Source organism: Pantherophis guttatus, chromosome 6 (genome assembly GCF_059756535.1).
Source record: "Pantherophis guttatus breed Tessera chromosome 6, ASM5975653v1, whole genome shotgun sequence".
Classification (NCBI taxonomy): Eukaryota; Metazoa; Chordata; class Lepidosauria; order Squamata; family Colubridae; genus Pantherophis; species Pantherophis guttatus.
Window position 1 is genome coordinate 42208258 of NC_142068.1, and position 15615 is coordinate 42223872.

General features: G+C 36.0%; 1 protein-coding gene across 2 annotated transcripts; it reads right to left on the reverse strand.

Moving 5' to 3' along the window:
• Positions 1-599: 599 nt before the first annotated feature.
• Positions 600-15196, reverse strand: AGXT (alanine--glyoxylate aminotransferase). 2 transcript variants are annotated; one of them, XM_034439684.3, is made up of 12 exons: positions 14854-15196; positions 14498-14753; positions 12543-12735; positions 9917-9981; positions 9640-9740; positions 8124-8194; positions 6813-6897; positions 5232-5327; positions 4143-4212; positions 2923-3018; positions 2260-2388; positions 600-1481 (listed from the first exon to the last, which is right to left on the reverse strand). In XM_034439684.3, exons 2-12 carry the CDS (start codon positions 14744-14746, stop codon positions 1374-1376), a joined length of 1263 nt encoding a protein of 420 aa, XP_034295575.1. In that variant the 5' UTR covers positions 14747-14753; positions 14854-15196; the 3' UTR covers positions 600-1373. The 2 variants fall into 2 exon arrangements, with proteins under 2 accessions (XP_034295575.1, XP_034295576.1); XM_034439685.3 differs by having other exon boundaries at positions 14498-15196.
• Between the last annotated feature and the right edge of the window lie 419 nt (positions 15197-15615).

Below are 15615 nucleotides of genomic sequence, written 5' to 3' on the forward strand. Positions count from 1 at the left end.
TTGGCTTGCTTCAGGGCAATATAGGATCCCAGATTTCATAAAATTTCATTCATTGAGAGAAATTGGCCCCGTGGTCAGAATGAGGTATATATTTCTTCACTGTTCTTTCTATCAACTTACATACTATTGTGTCTGTACTATCCTTTAGTAGAGATCTGTTTTCCATGAGGGAACATGGCACATTTTCTGTTCCCAGACCAGAATCCTGAGATTATGAACAGACTGCTATGTTTTTATCAGTAGCTGTTGCCATAAGAAAGGTCAAGGTGATTTAATCTTGTAATGCTGTCACTAAGAAATCTTTATGCTTGTCTTTATTTTATTTCATTTTGCTTAGTCTCTCTTTTTTGAAAATTTTAACTGGCACGTCCATTTGGTGATTTTATTGCTCTTACTGTATTTTGAGCATGCTTCTGTGTACAGTTTGTTTTAATTTTAGTTAATTTGCTGATCACTAATCATAAATTTCAATTTCAGTAGTTACCAAGATTTCAAGGAAAACTATGCCCTTTTATTCTTTCAAAAAATTTTGGATTTTTTTTTTTTATGCATAAGTTGATGCTGTTCAGTAAAAAACCATGTTTGATAAATGAAAAATATTCTTCATTTGGCAGCATTTTATTGTAATTTATATGGAATGTTATCTGATGGTAGTAAGTTTGCTGGATGCTATTTATCATAATTTTTCACCCCAAGTTCTTTTACTTTTGAATATTTAGATACTCTTTAAAATATTTTTTTAAAAAATACTATGACAAATACCATATAGTTGTCTAGAAGAAGGAGGTGATACGGTGAATGAACTACTAAGTGATTCAGACTTAATTTGTTTTCTGAGAGTGAGTGTCTTGCTGGGCAGACAATTTCCAAGTTATCTTTTCAAGTTAATTCAATTGGTGTCACTTACTCTGTCATAATGGTGGCTTTCCATACTTATAACTTACAGCTAAAACAGGTGAATGTCAGTATTGTATGCACAACAGTTTCCAGAATTGAACAATTTACTCGAGTTTAGACGAGTCAGTGTCACAATCAGAAACAGGAAACTATTTTAGGAAAAATAAAAGTTGGTATAGATACACCTGCATGCTATCCAAAGTGTGTATAATGTAAACTTTAGCCACTTTGCACAAGACTATACATTCAGTGAAGAAATGCAAAAGAGCAAGCCAAATCCCACGTAGCAGTTTGCATATAATTTGATTATATTAGTAAAAATTAATTGAAATGAAAATGTTTTATCTTTGTGTAAAATGTGAGCTGTGGCTACATGTATTTTTGAATTATACAATTAATAAACTTGTGCAGAAAACCTCTCCAGTATTTTGATTAATTATCTGTGCTCTCTTGAAGAATGAGAAAGTAGAAAGAACTCAGAGTTTGTTCTTGAGACAGTGCTGGAGGGCCTCTCCCATGGCATGAAGGACTCTGTCAACATTGGGTTTAGTGGAGTTGTAGCCCATCAGTCCAATGCGAAGAACCTGGTGAAAAAAACCACAGTTTCATACAGACTAAAGATTATTAGATATTTATTATTAGATAATCCTCTTTGAGACTTTTTTATTTCACAGAGAAATGGTTTCAGGCAGGGGTGGGATTCAGCTGGTTTGGACCGGTTCGGGCAAACTGGATGTTAATTTTAATCTAGTTCAGTAACCCAGTTGTTGCAAGGACTGGCTGACCCCGCCTGTCCCAGGAGTCTCCATTTTGGATGCCAGGTAAGTGCAGGTCCCACACGGAGGCTCTGGGAGGGCGAAAGATGGGCCTACCCGAAGCTCAGAAACGGGCCTGTTTCTGTCCTCCAGAGGGCCTTCGGAACCGGGGGAGGCTGTTTTCGCCCTCCCGGAGGCTCAAGGAAAGCCTCCGGAGTCGGGGGAGAGCAAAAAGCTCCCCCCCCCAGTGGTGCAGGGGGCTGAGTAGGTCACGCCCACCATGGCCACACCCACCCAGCAACCGGGCAGAGAACCGGTTGCTAAAATTTCTGAATCCCACCCCTGGTTTCAGGTAATATGCTTTAAGGTTCTTTATTGTTTACAGAGAAAACCTCAACTTCAGAAAGGTGGCTATATTCTAAAGAACATACCAGTTTTTCACAAACAAGATGAAATTACAGCCTTTACCCTACCATTAATGTTAAATCTTTGGGCTATATAATTTGTAATTAATTCAATCTGTTTGATACAACCTTTATTAAGCATGCTTCAAGAACCAGGAGCCACATCTATTTCACTTATTTTCTCCCCATGAGCCTGTATTTACCTTGCCTGCTGAAGGACCCAGGCCTCCAGACACCTCAATCTCATGATTTTTCATAATATATTCAGTTATTTCTTTCCAGTCATACCCCTCGGGCACAAAGATAGTGATGACTGTTGGAAGTCTTGCATCCTTGGAAGAGAGAAAAAGCAAAAGAGCCTTTCAGGTGGTTTGGGTATTTGAATAACACTTTATCTCCATAATTTAACAGAAATTGTATAAATAGTATTAAAAGGAAATTTATTCTTTAGTTCTGGCCTTGTGCCTCTCCCACACTCATTATTTGAGAAGCCTCTTAGCAAAAGTAACCAATTATCTATTAATGAATGGATAAATTCAGAAAATTGTGTATATTTATATACTTTTGGATCAGGTTTTGCCACCATACAAAACATTATTTTCAAGATATGAAAGCAGAATAAGTATTCATACCTCCAGTATGATCTCTCCTGGCTTAAAGTCTATGTAAACAAGTGTGGGTAAAAACAGTATTGAAGGCAAGGATTTAATTCTGATTCCCTTTTTTTATTCTGTCTTTGTAGCAATCAATATTTCCTATTTGCTCAGTTATCCAAATTTACCCTAAACAGTCTTTCCCATATAAAACTTTATAATGAGTAATTAGTTTGATCCATATTCTACATTCATGATTAATTTCATTCTTACTGGTTCTTTCACAAAGAGTTTGAGACCTAACTTCTGCAGTCCTGCACAGAGGTAGAGGCTATTTTCTTTATGAAGATTCCAGGAGGTTTCTAGTCCCTGTGTAGAAAACGAAAATATTTATTTTCCTATATATAAAAAAATAAAGTTTAAGAAACCTGCAAATATATGTTATGCATTTTGTTCAGTTAAACCTCCAATCTTGGGAATGTGATGGACATAATTTTGCCTGGATTATTGTGTCATAAACAATCAATTATAGTTCTAGTCATTTTCTTTCAGAACCGCATGATTGGGAAAACAGTAGCCAAATGTGTTTTTTTGAACACATTTGTTCAAAAAAATGCAAGCACCTCTGGTCAAATTCTGTAAGTGAGCAGTAGGTAAAACAGCCTCCATAGTACAGAGTTAAGCATAACATCTTTCTACATATTTGAATACATACTTAATATTTATGTACTATTGTTTACAGACTCAAAATACCCATTTAGCCAGTACTTACTGGTAATAAAAATTTGACAGAAATAACAGCTTCCAAACATTTGCATTTCCACCCCTGCCCTGATGAACCTTAACTGACCCTAAATGTTCACAAAAGAGATAGATTCTATTTTGGCAAGTCATTATCTAATATAACTGCCATATTCAGATATATAGCTTCTGGGTGTCAGTTCAAGATTTCCAGAGTCTCTCCAGCTCAACCCAGGTTGGGGATGTGAACTGGTATCACCTGCATATTTATGATACCTTATCCTAAACCAAATGATGACTTATTCCAGCAGTTTCATATAGATGTTAAATAATATGAAGGAGATGACCAAACCCTGGGGAATCCCACATTGGAACACCCAAGGGACTTGGTCACTGTGTCTTCTATAACCACCATCTTGAACTGCCCATTTAAGTGGAGTTAAGTATGTTGCTGATGTATAATGTAATACCAATGTTTGTGTGTGCGTCGGTGGGCGAACTGGTAGTGGTGGCAGCGAGAGGCTCCACCCACCCACCTGGATGTCATCATGGATGCTCTACGCATGCACAAAAGGTTGTGCGCATGCGCAGAAGTACCACACACGAGCAAAGCAAGCGCACATGCGTGCTCCCAATTCTGAACCGGTAGCAAAGGTAAGTGGAACCCATTACTAGTGTGTGTATAAAATAGTAAAATTTTCTTTTTTAAAACATGCTATTTTCAATATTATAAAGTGCCTGCAGCAACTAACCTTTTCTGCAAAAATTGCCAAAGCTTCTCGCAAGCAAAAGAATGTGTTAATAGGTGCAGTATGATGATATCTGTAAAAAAAACCCCGCATATAATACATTTAGCTTATACAGAAACAAATGAACAGATTCCAGTTAATCTTTTCTGCTGCCAGTTTTAATTTTAAAAAAAGATCAGAAATGAGAGTAGAACAATCTAAGTCAGTTAAATATATAAAGTCACAAAATATATAAAGTCACAAAATATATAAAATATCAAAAACTGATATTTCCTTCTTTGTTCGTGAATTTTTTCATTAGATTTATATTCTGCCTCTCTTTCAAAATTTTGAGATTATTCACATAGCACTCTTACTTCCACTTTTCCCATGGCAATTGCCCTCTAAAGTAGGTTGGGTTGCTTGACCAAAATTCATCTTCTGTACAGAGCTTCTATAGCCATAAGAACACTCCAAGAATCATAATTTAAGAATTAAAAATTTAAAGCTGAGTCATGCAACTTGCATACTTTCAAGGCAAAACAATAAGGGAGACTGCTTTGAAAATGAGAAGAAAGGCAGGACTGAGTGATCAAAACATTTGATTGTTTACCTCTACAAAGTCATTTCCTGCATTTTCACAGATATACAAGTAGTCCTTGATTTATGACCACAATTGAGCCTAACATTTATGTTAAGCGAGACATTTGTTAAATGAGTATAGTCCCATTTTAAAACCTTTCTTGCCTTAAGTGAATCTGGCTTCCCAACTGACTTTGTCAGAAGGTTGCAGAAGGTGGTCACATAACCTTGGGGCACAACAATGGTCATAAATATGAACCAGTTGCGAAGCATCTGAATTTTGATCACATGATCATGGGAACGCTGCAGAGGTGATAACTGAAAAAATGGTCATAAGTCACTTTTTTCACTGCCATTGTAACTGAATGATCTCTAAACGAACTATTGTAAGTCAAGGACTAACTAATCAAAATGCTGGTATTGTTTAACATTTTCTCATTTGGCAGCATAACATGAATTCCCAGACCAGTTCCAGGAAACAAGAAAGCCATTTTCTTAAGAGCAAAGTAGAAGAGTTGTATAAATGCTCACTTTCTTGGATTACCATCACAGCCCCAGTATGTAGATAGCTCTTCCACATCCAGGTAAAAGGAAGTTGGCTTTGTCTTCCGAGTATGAATCTTCTTTCTGGCAAGATGAACATTTTTGATTAGCACTTGAAGGAAATCCCCCTTCAAAGTAGAGCCATTGTCTATCAGTTATTTATTTTTAAATGGTTCATAGTGCATTCTTTGTGCTGAGTGGCATGGTGGCCTAGTGATGAAGATGCTCGCCTTCTGCTTGGAAGGTTGAGAGTTCAATCCTAGGTAGCGACAGATGTTTCTCTCCTAGGGCGCAAAGAAAAAATATCTGCTGCGAACTCCGCATAGGGACTTTGGGCCAGTCACTATTTCTCAGCCCAGGCCACTTCCAGGGGTTGAGGTTGTGGGGAAAATAGAAGGAGAAAGGGGTGTTGGATGTGTTCAGCACCTTGAGTTATTTGTAAAAGTAATAAAGGTGGGATACAAATAAATACAAATAAATAAATTCTTGAGTAGACCTTGGTAATTCAGGAAGCAAAAGAATATTTTAAAATGAATGAATATACTTACATCTATATGTTATGTGTGTACTTATATGCAATACACTTTCCCAGGATGGTTTGAAGCATAGTATTATTATTCAGTGGAAGCAACCATGCAAGTTAAAGTCAGAAATTGTAGACCTGCCTGCAACTGCTAAAATGTGTGACAGTCTTGGAAACAGAATCAATGCAATCAAATAGCAGAATGTGCCTACTATACCGCCTGAGATTTTCAGATACAATATTTTGTGTACTGAGGTACTTGGTTAATTGCAATTGGTAAAATGTTTGTTTAAGGTTTACAAAAACACATGATGTTTGGACTCTCAGAGATTTAGATACTAAGACCAATGAATTTGCCATTGCCTCTTTCCTGGGGCTGAGAGACTCATGGTCTCCTAGTTTCTACCCTGATGCTGTAAACCAACCATACCCAACCCCTGAGCTGCAGACCACTACTGGACTGTTGCCTATTTGCAATTGGGCCATGTAAATGACTGGCTGGAGTGTGTGCATGCACGTTCGCAGCTCAACTTGTGCAAGCGGCAGGCCTGCAGCACTCAAGCAAGTGCCTATTGGCCCACCACTTGCACAAAGGTTGCATACGTGTGCCAGCCTGACACTCACATGGCCCAGTATCCCTCTCCCCCCCCCCGCCTGCCCGCCATGTCGCAAAGGTTGGGGAACGCTGCCTTAAACCACTACACCAAACTAGTTCTTTTTTCACAATAGGTTCTGTGTCACCATGTTGCAATAAGATATTCTGTTGTAGCATAATTCTTGTAGAATAGGTTGGACATATTGCTGTGGAAGCTGCTGATTATCTTTTATTTTTGCATTAAGCTCTGAGGAAGTTTTCTCTAGCTTTCTGCATGGTGTTGCCTTCCAGATATGTTCAGTTCTGGCATTTGTGTTTTTAATACATTTTTGTGCTCAATGGATATCAAGAAATAAATATTTTCTTGTTTCTCTTATTTAGTGTACTTATGTCTTGTCCCAGAAAGATACAGCACTTGAAAATAATATATCTCATAGACAAATCTCCTTACCTGGCTCTGTTGCTGAAAGAAATGGGAGAAGCACCAGGTGGTGCACTTAAAACTTTCTGGGAGCCAGTATACAGAATGTCAATACCTGTGCATTTAATAAGAAAATTTGTTAGGAGCTTTTTCATTTGAATCACTGTTATTAATACAGGAAATAAATTTACCATGAAAACCCTTGGTTTTTTGCTTTCTACTTTCTTTTGCCTCTACCAGCATTTTGTAGCTAATTTTAGAATTCAATGTGAAATTGATTTGTTGGAATGCTGTGTTCATTTTATATACAGTATTATGTGGCATGCATTACTACACAAACTGGTTTAGCTATCCCATCTTTCCCACAAAGGTCTAGGAGCACTTTAAAAAATAATATAATCCCCAGACTCTTTGAGGGGGGACACTCTTTTTGGTCCATATATGGTAGTTACTGGTATGTTTTCCCCAACCTGACAACCCTGTGTAGTATAGTCAGTAGCCATTTCGATCAATCCAGCTAGCATGATCTTTAACCATCCGTTTCCTTCACTCCCAGTGACTGAACCTCTAGGGGTTACCTGAAAATTAGTTTAAGATTTACTTAGTTTTAGATTTACTTATCACTCTTTGCAAGGTATCCTGAGAAGAATCTGTATTTTGGCCCAAGGGCAACGTTTTGTTAGATTTATATCCTGCCTCTAAAAGTTCAAGGGGACTTATAGGGGGATTTTTCTTCATTTGATCCCTTTGAAGCAAATTGGCAGAAGGGAGATTGATTGCCCAGAAGTTATTCAGTAGCTAATGGTAGGTTTGTCTCTGGATCTTCCTAGTTCTATCTAGTCCAATACTTTAATAACTACATTACAGTGGTTGCAGGAAAATGCCTTATGGACCACATGATAACAGTGGGACTTCCTCATGAAGTGGACATCTTTCTCATGAAGTGGGGTTATTTGCCTTGTTAAGCAGTAGCTCCCCAATTAGGAGCAGAGGACTGGTTAGGAAATGGAAGAGCTTTGGAAACAGTTTGGGGATCTTCATGGATTTTCATATACCATCACTATAATTTAAAATAGAATTGTCTCCTGTGATATTTCCTTTGAAACTCTTTCTGCTAGTGTTACTGCACAATTAAAAGAGTTCATGCCCAAAATATATTCTGAGCAAATTCACATTTATCCTCTAGTATGAACTTTCGCTAAAAATGATTGATCAATTAAATCTGGTTAAGAACTTTAGAAATAAAATTCAGTTCTACATTTTAGAAAAATCCAGAAATTAACGCTATAGAATAGAAACAAACGTTCATGCTGCAAGGACAGATTGCTGAATCTTGCTCACCTTGCTGATCCATAAGTATTGGAGTGCCACCTAATGATGCCACAGCATCTACCAGTAGTAAGCAATTATATCTAAAACAATGATGAAAGAATATATCAGGGATCAACTATTTTTCTACAAAGGGAGCAATATTATACGATTTTACATGATGTTGCTGGTTCCAGTTTTAAAAAATGAATTGTTTTCAATGTTTTTTAAAATGAAAGTTTGAAAACTCACAACTGAATACAGATCTGGTAGAATCTCAGCCATTTTAATTGAAAAAAAATTAAAACATTAATTTTTAGAGGCCAGCTAGTGATGCTGTAAGAGCCATATTGGTGATCTACAAATGATTATCACTGACTTTTAAATAAAAATTGGTAGAATTTAAATTATACGTTTAGCAGATTTCATTTGGATGTGTTTCATAGTTAAATATTGGAAAGCTGTTAACTTTTGTCTCTTGAGCAATGTTGACTGGCGGGGGCGGGGGGGCGTGTTGACTGAAACTCACTTTCCCAGGATTATTTTATTACTCATGGAAGAAAAGTTACAAGACTTCCATATTCTTCCTCCATACAGTTGAGCAACTTTGAAAAGTATACTTCTATCTGAGCAAACAGTTGCAATTTGTAACAAAAAGTAAATGGAGGAGAAAAATGAAGCATTCTCCGAATCTATCTTTCCTCGTCATAGCTTGCCTGTTTGTTGTACCGTAGCTTTTGTAGTTAAAAGTAAAACTGTTCTTATTTCTATGTACTTGAGACAATCTTGTAAAAGTGAAATTTTGTCCATTTGTTATTTTGTTTACCTCCTAGAGGTACCTTTTCAGTAATAGTTTGGTAATGAAATGTCTTCAAGAAAACAACCAAGCTCAGAGAGCACCAAGGACCCCAAAACTGTCTTTCTGTACTTTATTATTATGTTTCTCAAAGCCTTTATAATAACACAGTTATTCTTAATTAATCATATGGATGCACTATATATACAGTAAATACATCTTAAATGTCAAGCCATCTTTCCTTGTTAGGCCACTTCACTGAAATTCAATAACAACATAAATTATCATGGTACAGGTTTTATGACCAAGAGTTTTAGAAGCTGAATTTTAAAAAGCACAAGTGCTAGCCATAAAAGAATCTGACCATTATCTCATTTGATGTATGGTTGCATTATCTTTTCTGCACATTAATATATACACTGTGTGCTGTATGTATTATTGTTTCTTTGGCTCATCTTTTTTTTTTTTACTATCATTTTGCTATTTTACTCTCTAACTTGTAAGCTACCTTGAAGTAGCCTACAAGGCAATCAATATGCATCACTATTATACTCCTTGTAGTCCAATTTGTAGTATGATTTCTGTTTCTGTTTTATTGTCGAAGCCAAACATCTAGCTGAAATACTTTTGTTTTGAATGGCAATCATATGCAATATGTTTACAGTACCTCCCAGAATAATTTCCATCTATAGGTAGCAACCCTATTATTTTCGTTCTAAAACCAATGGGGTTGACTTTCCTTCTTTCACTGACCTGTGACAGAGGTCTCCTAGGCCATCCAGTGGCTGAACTACTCCAGTGGATGATTCTCCATGTGTGATGAAAAATAAAAAGGGAGAATGCTGCATCAAGCCCTATGTGGCACATAAAGAGAAAAAGAAAAAAAAATATGCAAAGAAAAAAGTCAATAGCATGTTTCTGGTAAGTAAGAAGATGAATTTCTATGAGTTGTCCCTGGTATATCCAAATGGAATAAAGTATGAATTCATTTCAATAAATAATATACTTTTGGTACTTGCCCACAACTCACCCTTTCTATTTCTTCTAAAGTAAAATATTCACCCGGAGCCTTTACCAACTGATGTACTTCAGCTCCTATAGGGAGTAAAAGATATAAGCATAATAATAATATGGAATTAAAAGCAAAGGAAGAAGCAGAAACTTCAGAAAAATATTAACGCTTAGAAAAAAAGTAAACAAAGCATGTGTTTCATATCACATAACAAAGTATTGACAAATCCCTTCATTTTATTGGAATCCATTTTATTATGAACTGAAGGAAAAGAAATTGCCTATTTATATCCCTTGAGAAATTCCAAGTTAATGAGATTGGATTTTCCTGAATAAAAAACTTTTTCTTAAACAGCGAGCTTCAGATAGGCATGCTAATGTGACAAATGAACACAAAATATTTCTTGGCAAACCTTGCAAACTTGTGCTACAATGATTTGTATGACTGGTTCAATCTACTAATTGTGTAATTCAGCCTTTGAGATTAAGAATTTGGACTGGATTAGCATTCCTGAGTAACAAGAAGACTATAATCACTTCACATTTCAGTAGAAAAGCACACCCAACTTTTAGACTCACTGTTTGCTACGAGTCATATATTAACTTGAATACATAGCACTGGCTTGTCAAAGTCCAGCTAGATTCCATGGGACCTTTCAACATAAGCTATAATTAAACATGGCATTGGGGAGGGGGGGAGCATTTAATTATTAAAATGTCTCACTGATTATTAAAAAGGCAAAAAGACTTTATTCTGAATTAAGAATAGAATAGAATTTTTTATTGGCCAAGTGTGATTGGACACACAAGGAATTTGTCTTGGTGCATATGCTCTCAGTGTACATAAAGAAAAAAGGCATAGAGTCTTACAGTAATCTTAATGTTATTCCATCAAGAATTCTAATCCAATCCAAGTTCTTACTCTAAAAAATTGAATGACACAATTAGAGGATTGAATCAATAATGAAGTTTTTCAAAAATAGACTATTTCATGTGTTTCAGAGTTAAGTACTCTGATCAGCAGTTCTTCAGGATATTAGACGGGAATCTATCTCAATTGGAATTTCACAATGATGCTTACTGGAAGCAAAGCACATATGCAGCCACTGTACCATTGAAAGTTAATAGATTTATGGTTTTCTCACTTTCTCAGATATATGGTGATAACTTAAATTTTATTACTTACTGGTATTTTATATATGAATATAATAAAATAATTGCATTGATGGATTTTATCAAATGGTATCACTGATCAAGATCCTGGCATGGAATAGGGGAGGAATTTAACTGTATGCCCTCTGCTGTGATGGTAATTCAGATTATTACATTTGTGGATCTGCATCAGAAGAAATGATCCAATTCAAGGCAATGGAAGTTTTTCTTGAAGCTCTGGATTGGGCTTTTGATATGGGTCTGGACCTCCCCAAGGAACATATGATTCAGCCTGTCTTTTGCATCAACATGCTGATTTGTTTGTGTTCTTTTTAAATAGCTTGTTTAAGTTGTTCATGCAAGTGGTAACTGCAAGAATGGCCTCTTGGACAGTTTGACCCTTACCTGGCCAAACCCAGATTATTCCAAAAGAACTACAGTCTAGTTAGGGTAATACATTACAAGAAAACAATGTAATAATATACCTATCACTGATATTGTGAAGTTATTAAAATTCTCATTCTTTGTATTTCTTAAAGGTGTTATGGCTTATCCAAGTGTAATGTAAATTATATTTCATTACACTTGGATAGTTGAAATTAGATGTGAAATTTGTTTTTGCTTTATATACATACGATTTACAGTATTGCTGTTCGTGCTTCATGTGTGCCACCCTATAATCTTTAATCCCAGATTTCCCCAACTATAAAGGAGACGTAGCCCAGTGTATCTACAAGACAAAGCTGGGGAAACCTGTTTTAGTGTATGGATTTTTGTGCCACAATAAATCTTTTACGAATTACTCTGACATTGTATGGGTCCATACATACATAGTAAGCCATTATTTGTTTTAACCATGGTTTACTGAATAAGTCATTATTACCTGTTCCATTCTTAAAATAATCATAAAGTAAAAAAATAAAAGAAATAATTTAATAAATTAATAAAATAATGAATCATTTATAACTTAATCAACTAATCATGCCTTTTAATGAAGAAATGCTCAGCTCCATCCATACCTTTATGCTCCCCTTAATGTGATTTATATGGGACTAATGCAGCAACAACTTGTTGGATGTACCGTGTTTCCCTGAAAATAAGATCCTGTCTTATATTTCTTTTGAACCCTGAAATAAGTGCTTGGCCTTATTGCCACGCACTCAAAAGTCTGATTGGGTTTATTATCAGGGGTGTCTTATTTTGGGGGAAACAGGGTAGTGAGATTGTAAAAACATAAATTGACATCATGGTACACATCAGAGACACAGAAGGATTTTTCACAGAATGGCTGTGACTAGAAGTATGCTCAAAGTAAATGGGGATTTAAGATTGCAGCCTAAATTGCTGTAATGGTTGTTCTCTGAAATGCAGCCATTTGGCATCTGAGAGTAAATGATATGGTTCAATAGAAAAATGGAAAGAAATGTCAGTTTACATCTAGCAGTAAAGAAGCTGGCTATTAAATATATAACAAGAGGCTCCCAAGTTCATACCAAGTCTGCTTGCAATGTCGGTTGCTCGTTCTCCCCAAATTCCATTCACAGCTACTAAGACTTTGTCTCCCTGTTCCACCAAATTCAGGAAGGCGGCTTCCATTGCACAGTGGCCTGTGCCACTGATAGCCAGTGTGAGAGGGTTCTGTGTCTGGAATATATACTGGATTCCCACCTTGATATCATCCATTATCTGAGAGGAAAAAAAAGTAATAAGCTTTCTCCCCTCAGAGATAGTTTAATGTATTTACATCTGAGAGTAACATGCATAGGAGAAACTAACTAATATTGTTATATCAACTAAAAGGTATTTGTTTTAAACATACTTTGCTTTAAGGAAAAAAAGTCAATAGGTAGAAGAAACTGAACTGTCGTCAAAATGTCTCTGAAATTAATAATCCTACAACAACTTTCTCCATTCTAGTGCCATGTGACTCTGTGGAAAATTGAACCAATACAGCTTATTTTCTCTTTAAGATTTATACCATCTCCCATCTTAAAGCACAACTCTGGATGGCTTACAACAATTATACTGTGTTTCCAAGGAATTTTGGTAACAGTTATATTTTCCCCCTTTCCACTTTTATCCTGACAGAACAAATAGGTTTTATGTTCAGCTGCTTTAAAACCTAAAACATTCCCTTAAGGTTAGGGTTTGTGCTCCTGTGTAGCTGCAATGAAAGTGATATGACCAATGATGCAAAGATGACTCAGCCTTGTTTTACTGATACAAGTTTTTATAATTTTTCTGATCATTGATCAGATCAGACATACTGTAGAACAAAGAGGTTGAAATAATTCTGAAATTGTGCTGATCAATTTCTCTAGACGAGCCATTTAGCAACTAGGTTCCAGGATGAGACGGTAGAAAAAGAGGCTAGAAAAGCTGAGATACAATATAATGATGCAAGTTGCAACCAGATGTTAAGTCTTATTCTTCACTCTGTATTTCTTTTCATCAAATAGCCTATTGGTTGTTCTCTTTTTACAATAAGCAGTAATTCTGTTTTACTATGAGGGGTAATAACAAATGTTAGAATTCAATCAAAGTTGCAATTATAGTATGGAAGAAGGTGCCTGATGATTTAAAATTACATGGGATTACATTTCAGGAGACATCAATACAAAACATATCAACAACACATCATCCATAAAAAGATTATATCCAGATTATCTGAGAGATTATAGATTTTTAACTTGAACTGTACAACCCTTCCCAGGCAACAGAACTGAAAGGGATTTTTTTTTTCACTGACATATGGAAGAATGAAGATTACAAGATCTCAGCAGCAGTTTTTGAATCTATTTAAAGAGCTGTTTTTCCTGAAGATTTGTAAACTGTTACTCAGAATATCCAAATTAAACAAAATCATATGAGGCTGTTCTCAATAAAGCTCTGAAAAATTATCAAAAATTTCATTTTAAAAACTCCAGCTGTTTTATTTGCCATTAGCTGGTTTTTGGCTTAATCAATACAATAAATAAAATGTAATTTTATTTACATTTTAATTTTTAATTTAATTTACATTTTTACATACAGGGCCTGGTGGCTCAGCAGACTGATAGCATTGTGATTAACACCAGCTGTCTGCAATTACTATAAATTCGAATCTCACCAGGCTCAAGGTTGACTCAGCCTTCCATCCTTTCTAAGGTAGGTAAATTGAGGACCCAGTTTGTGGGGGCAATAAGCTGACTTTGTATAAATATACAAAAGTATGAAGGCTATTGCTTAATGCATAGTAAGCCGCCCTGAGTCTCCGGAGAAGGGCGGCATATAAATCAAATTAAAAAAAAATAATTAAGAGCATATGAGCTTTATTAAAATAAAAATCAATTTAATATTGAGTAAATAAACATATCTCAGTGTGGTATCTCTAGGTTACAAAGCAGTGACTAGAAATTGATGGAGGAATCCTGCTGATCTTAGGAGAAGTTGGAAGTATAGTCCTTACCTGAATCAGCTCTTTGTGTAGGTGTCCTATGAGCTGCCGGCTACCTGCAGACAAGACCCGTGGAGGAGAATTGGAAGGCCCAGGTCCTAGTAATAATCTGTCTGGGACAGACAGTGGCTGTAGTAGAGATGCAGGAGGAGACATCCAAAGTCTTTGAGAAGACATGGTACAGAATCTCTTAGTTACAACCACGGGCAGCCGAACACGACACCAACCTATTGCCTGCTGCACTAGGAACAAACTGCCCATCGCTGACCTTAAATAGAAGGGTTATTAGAGTCAAGCAAAATAAACAAATCTTAGATAAATGTTGCAGCACTCCCTTTTCTCTAGTCTCCTGAAAAATCTTCCAGTACCTCAATGAGTATTGAGTCTCTTTTGTTCTGTCAGTCCTCTTCAGATTCCTGTTAATATATATAGTAAATTCAGTTCAGAAACAGCAACACATTGACAACCTACTCCTGCCCTTCTGTTTTCTCCAGACAGGTCTGTTTAGGCTTCTCTGGCCTGAGAATTCTGCACCTGTTAAGAGATGGAAAATTAAATATCATGCAAACATATTTCTGCTTCTGATATTTTTTGTGGTTCTTTGGGTAACATAGCAAAGAACTTATTTGTCTACCCTACTTAGACATTGCTTCCTTTACAGTCAGTGAAAGGTATAACTACTGGATCATTCTGCTGTTTCTGACTATGGTTTAAATCCCTGAACCCAAAATAAAGCCAATGGAATTTTAAATTTTTTTTTTTCCTTTGGTCTCCCTTAAGGGATCTTCTGTTAATTGTTTGCCAGAAGCAGAAAGTTCTGGTTTAATAAAAAATTAACAAATAACTTTGCTTATTTGCTTTTTCTGGCCTCAGAAGGACTAGCCTAAGACATTTTTCTGCTTGAGATGAAACAGAAAATGTTGTATATATAGTCCTTGATTTGCAACCATAGTTGAGCCTGGCAATTACAGTCTTAAATCAGGACTGTTATAAATTAGGTTATAATGTGACTGGACCCAATTTTATGACATTTTTTGTGGTGGTTATTAAGCGAACCCATTGTTTGTGTGTTCATGCTGGAACCTGGAAGTAAACACTAGTTTCTGGCAACACCTTCCTAAATTATTATC

What these genes read in the sequence shown, in the direction of transcription:
- AGXT (XM_034439684.3), bottom strand. Translation starts at nt 14,746, where the DNA reads ATGGGCAGTTTGTTCCTAGTGCAGCAGGCAATAGGTTGGTGTCGTGTT. An exon ending in TGGCAATTTTTGCAGAAAAG is followed by an intron (nt 3,019 to 4,142) that starts GTTAGTTGCTGC and finishes TTTTCTACACAG; the next exon opens with GGACTAGAAACCTCCTGGAA. An exon ending in TGGGTCCTTCAGCAGGCAAG is followed by an intron (nt 1,482 to 2,259) that starts GTAAATACAGGC and finishes TTTTTTCACCAG; the next exon opens with GTTCTTCGCATTGGACTGAT.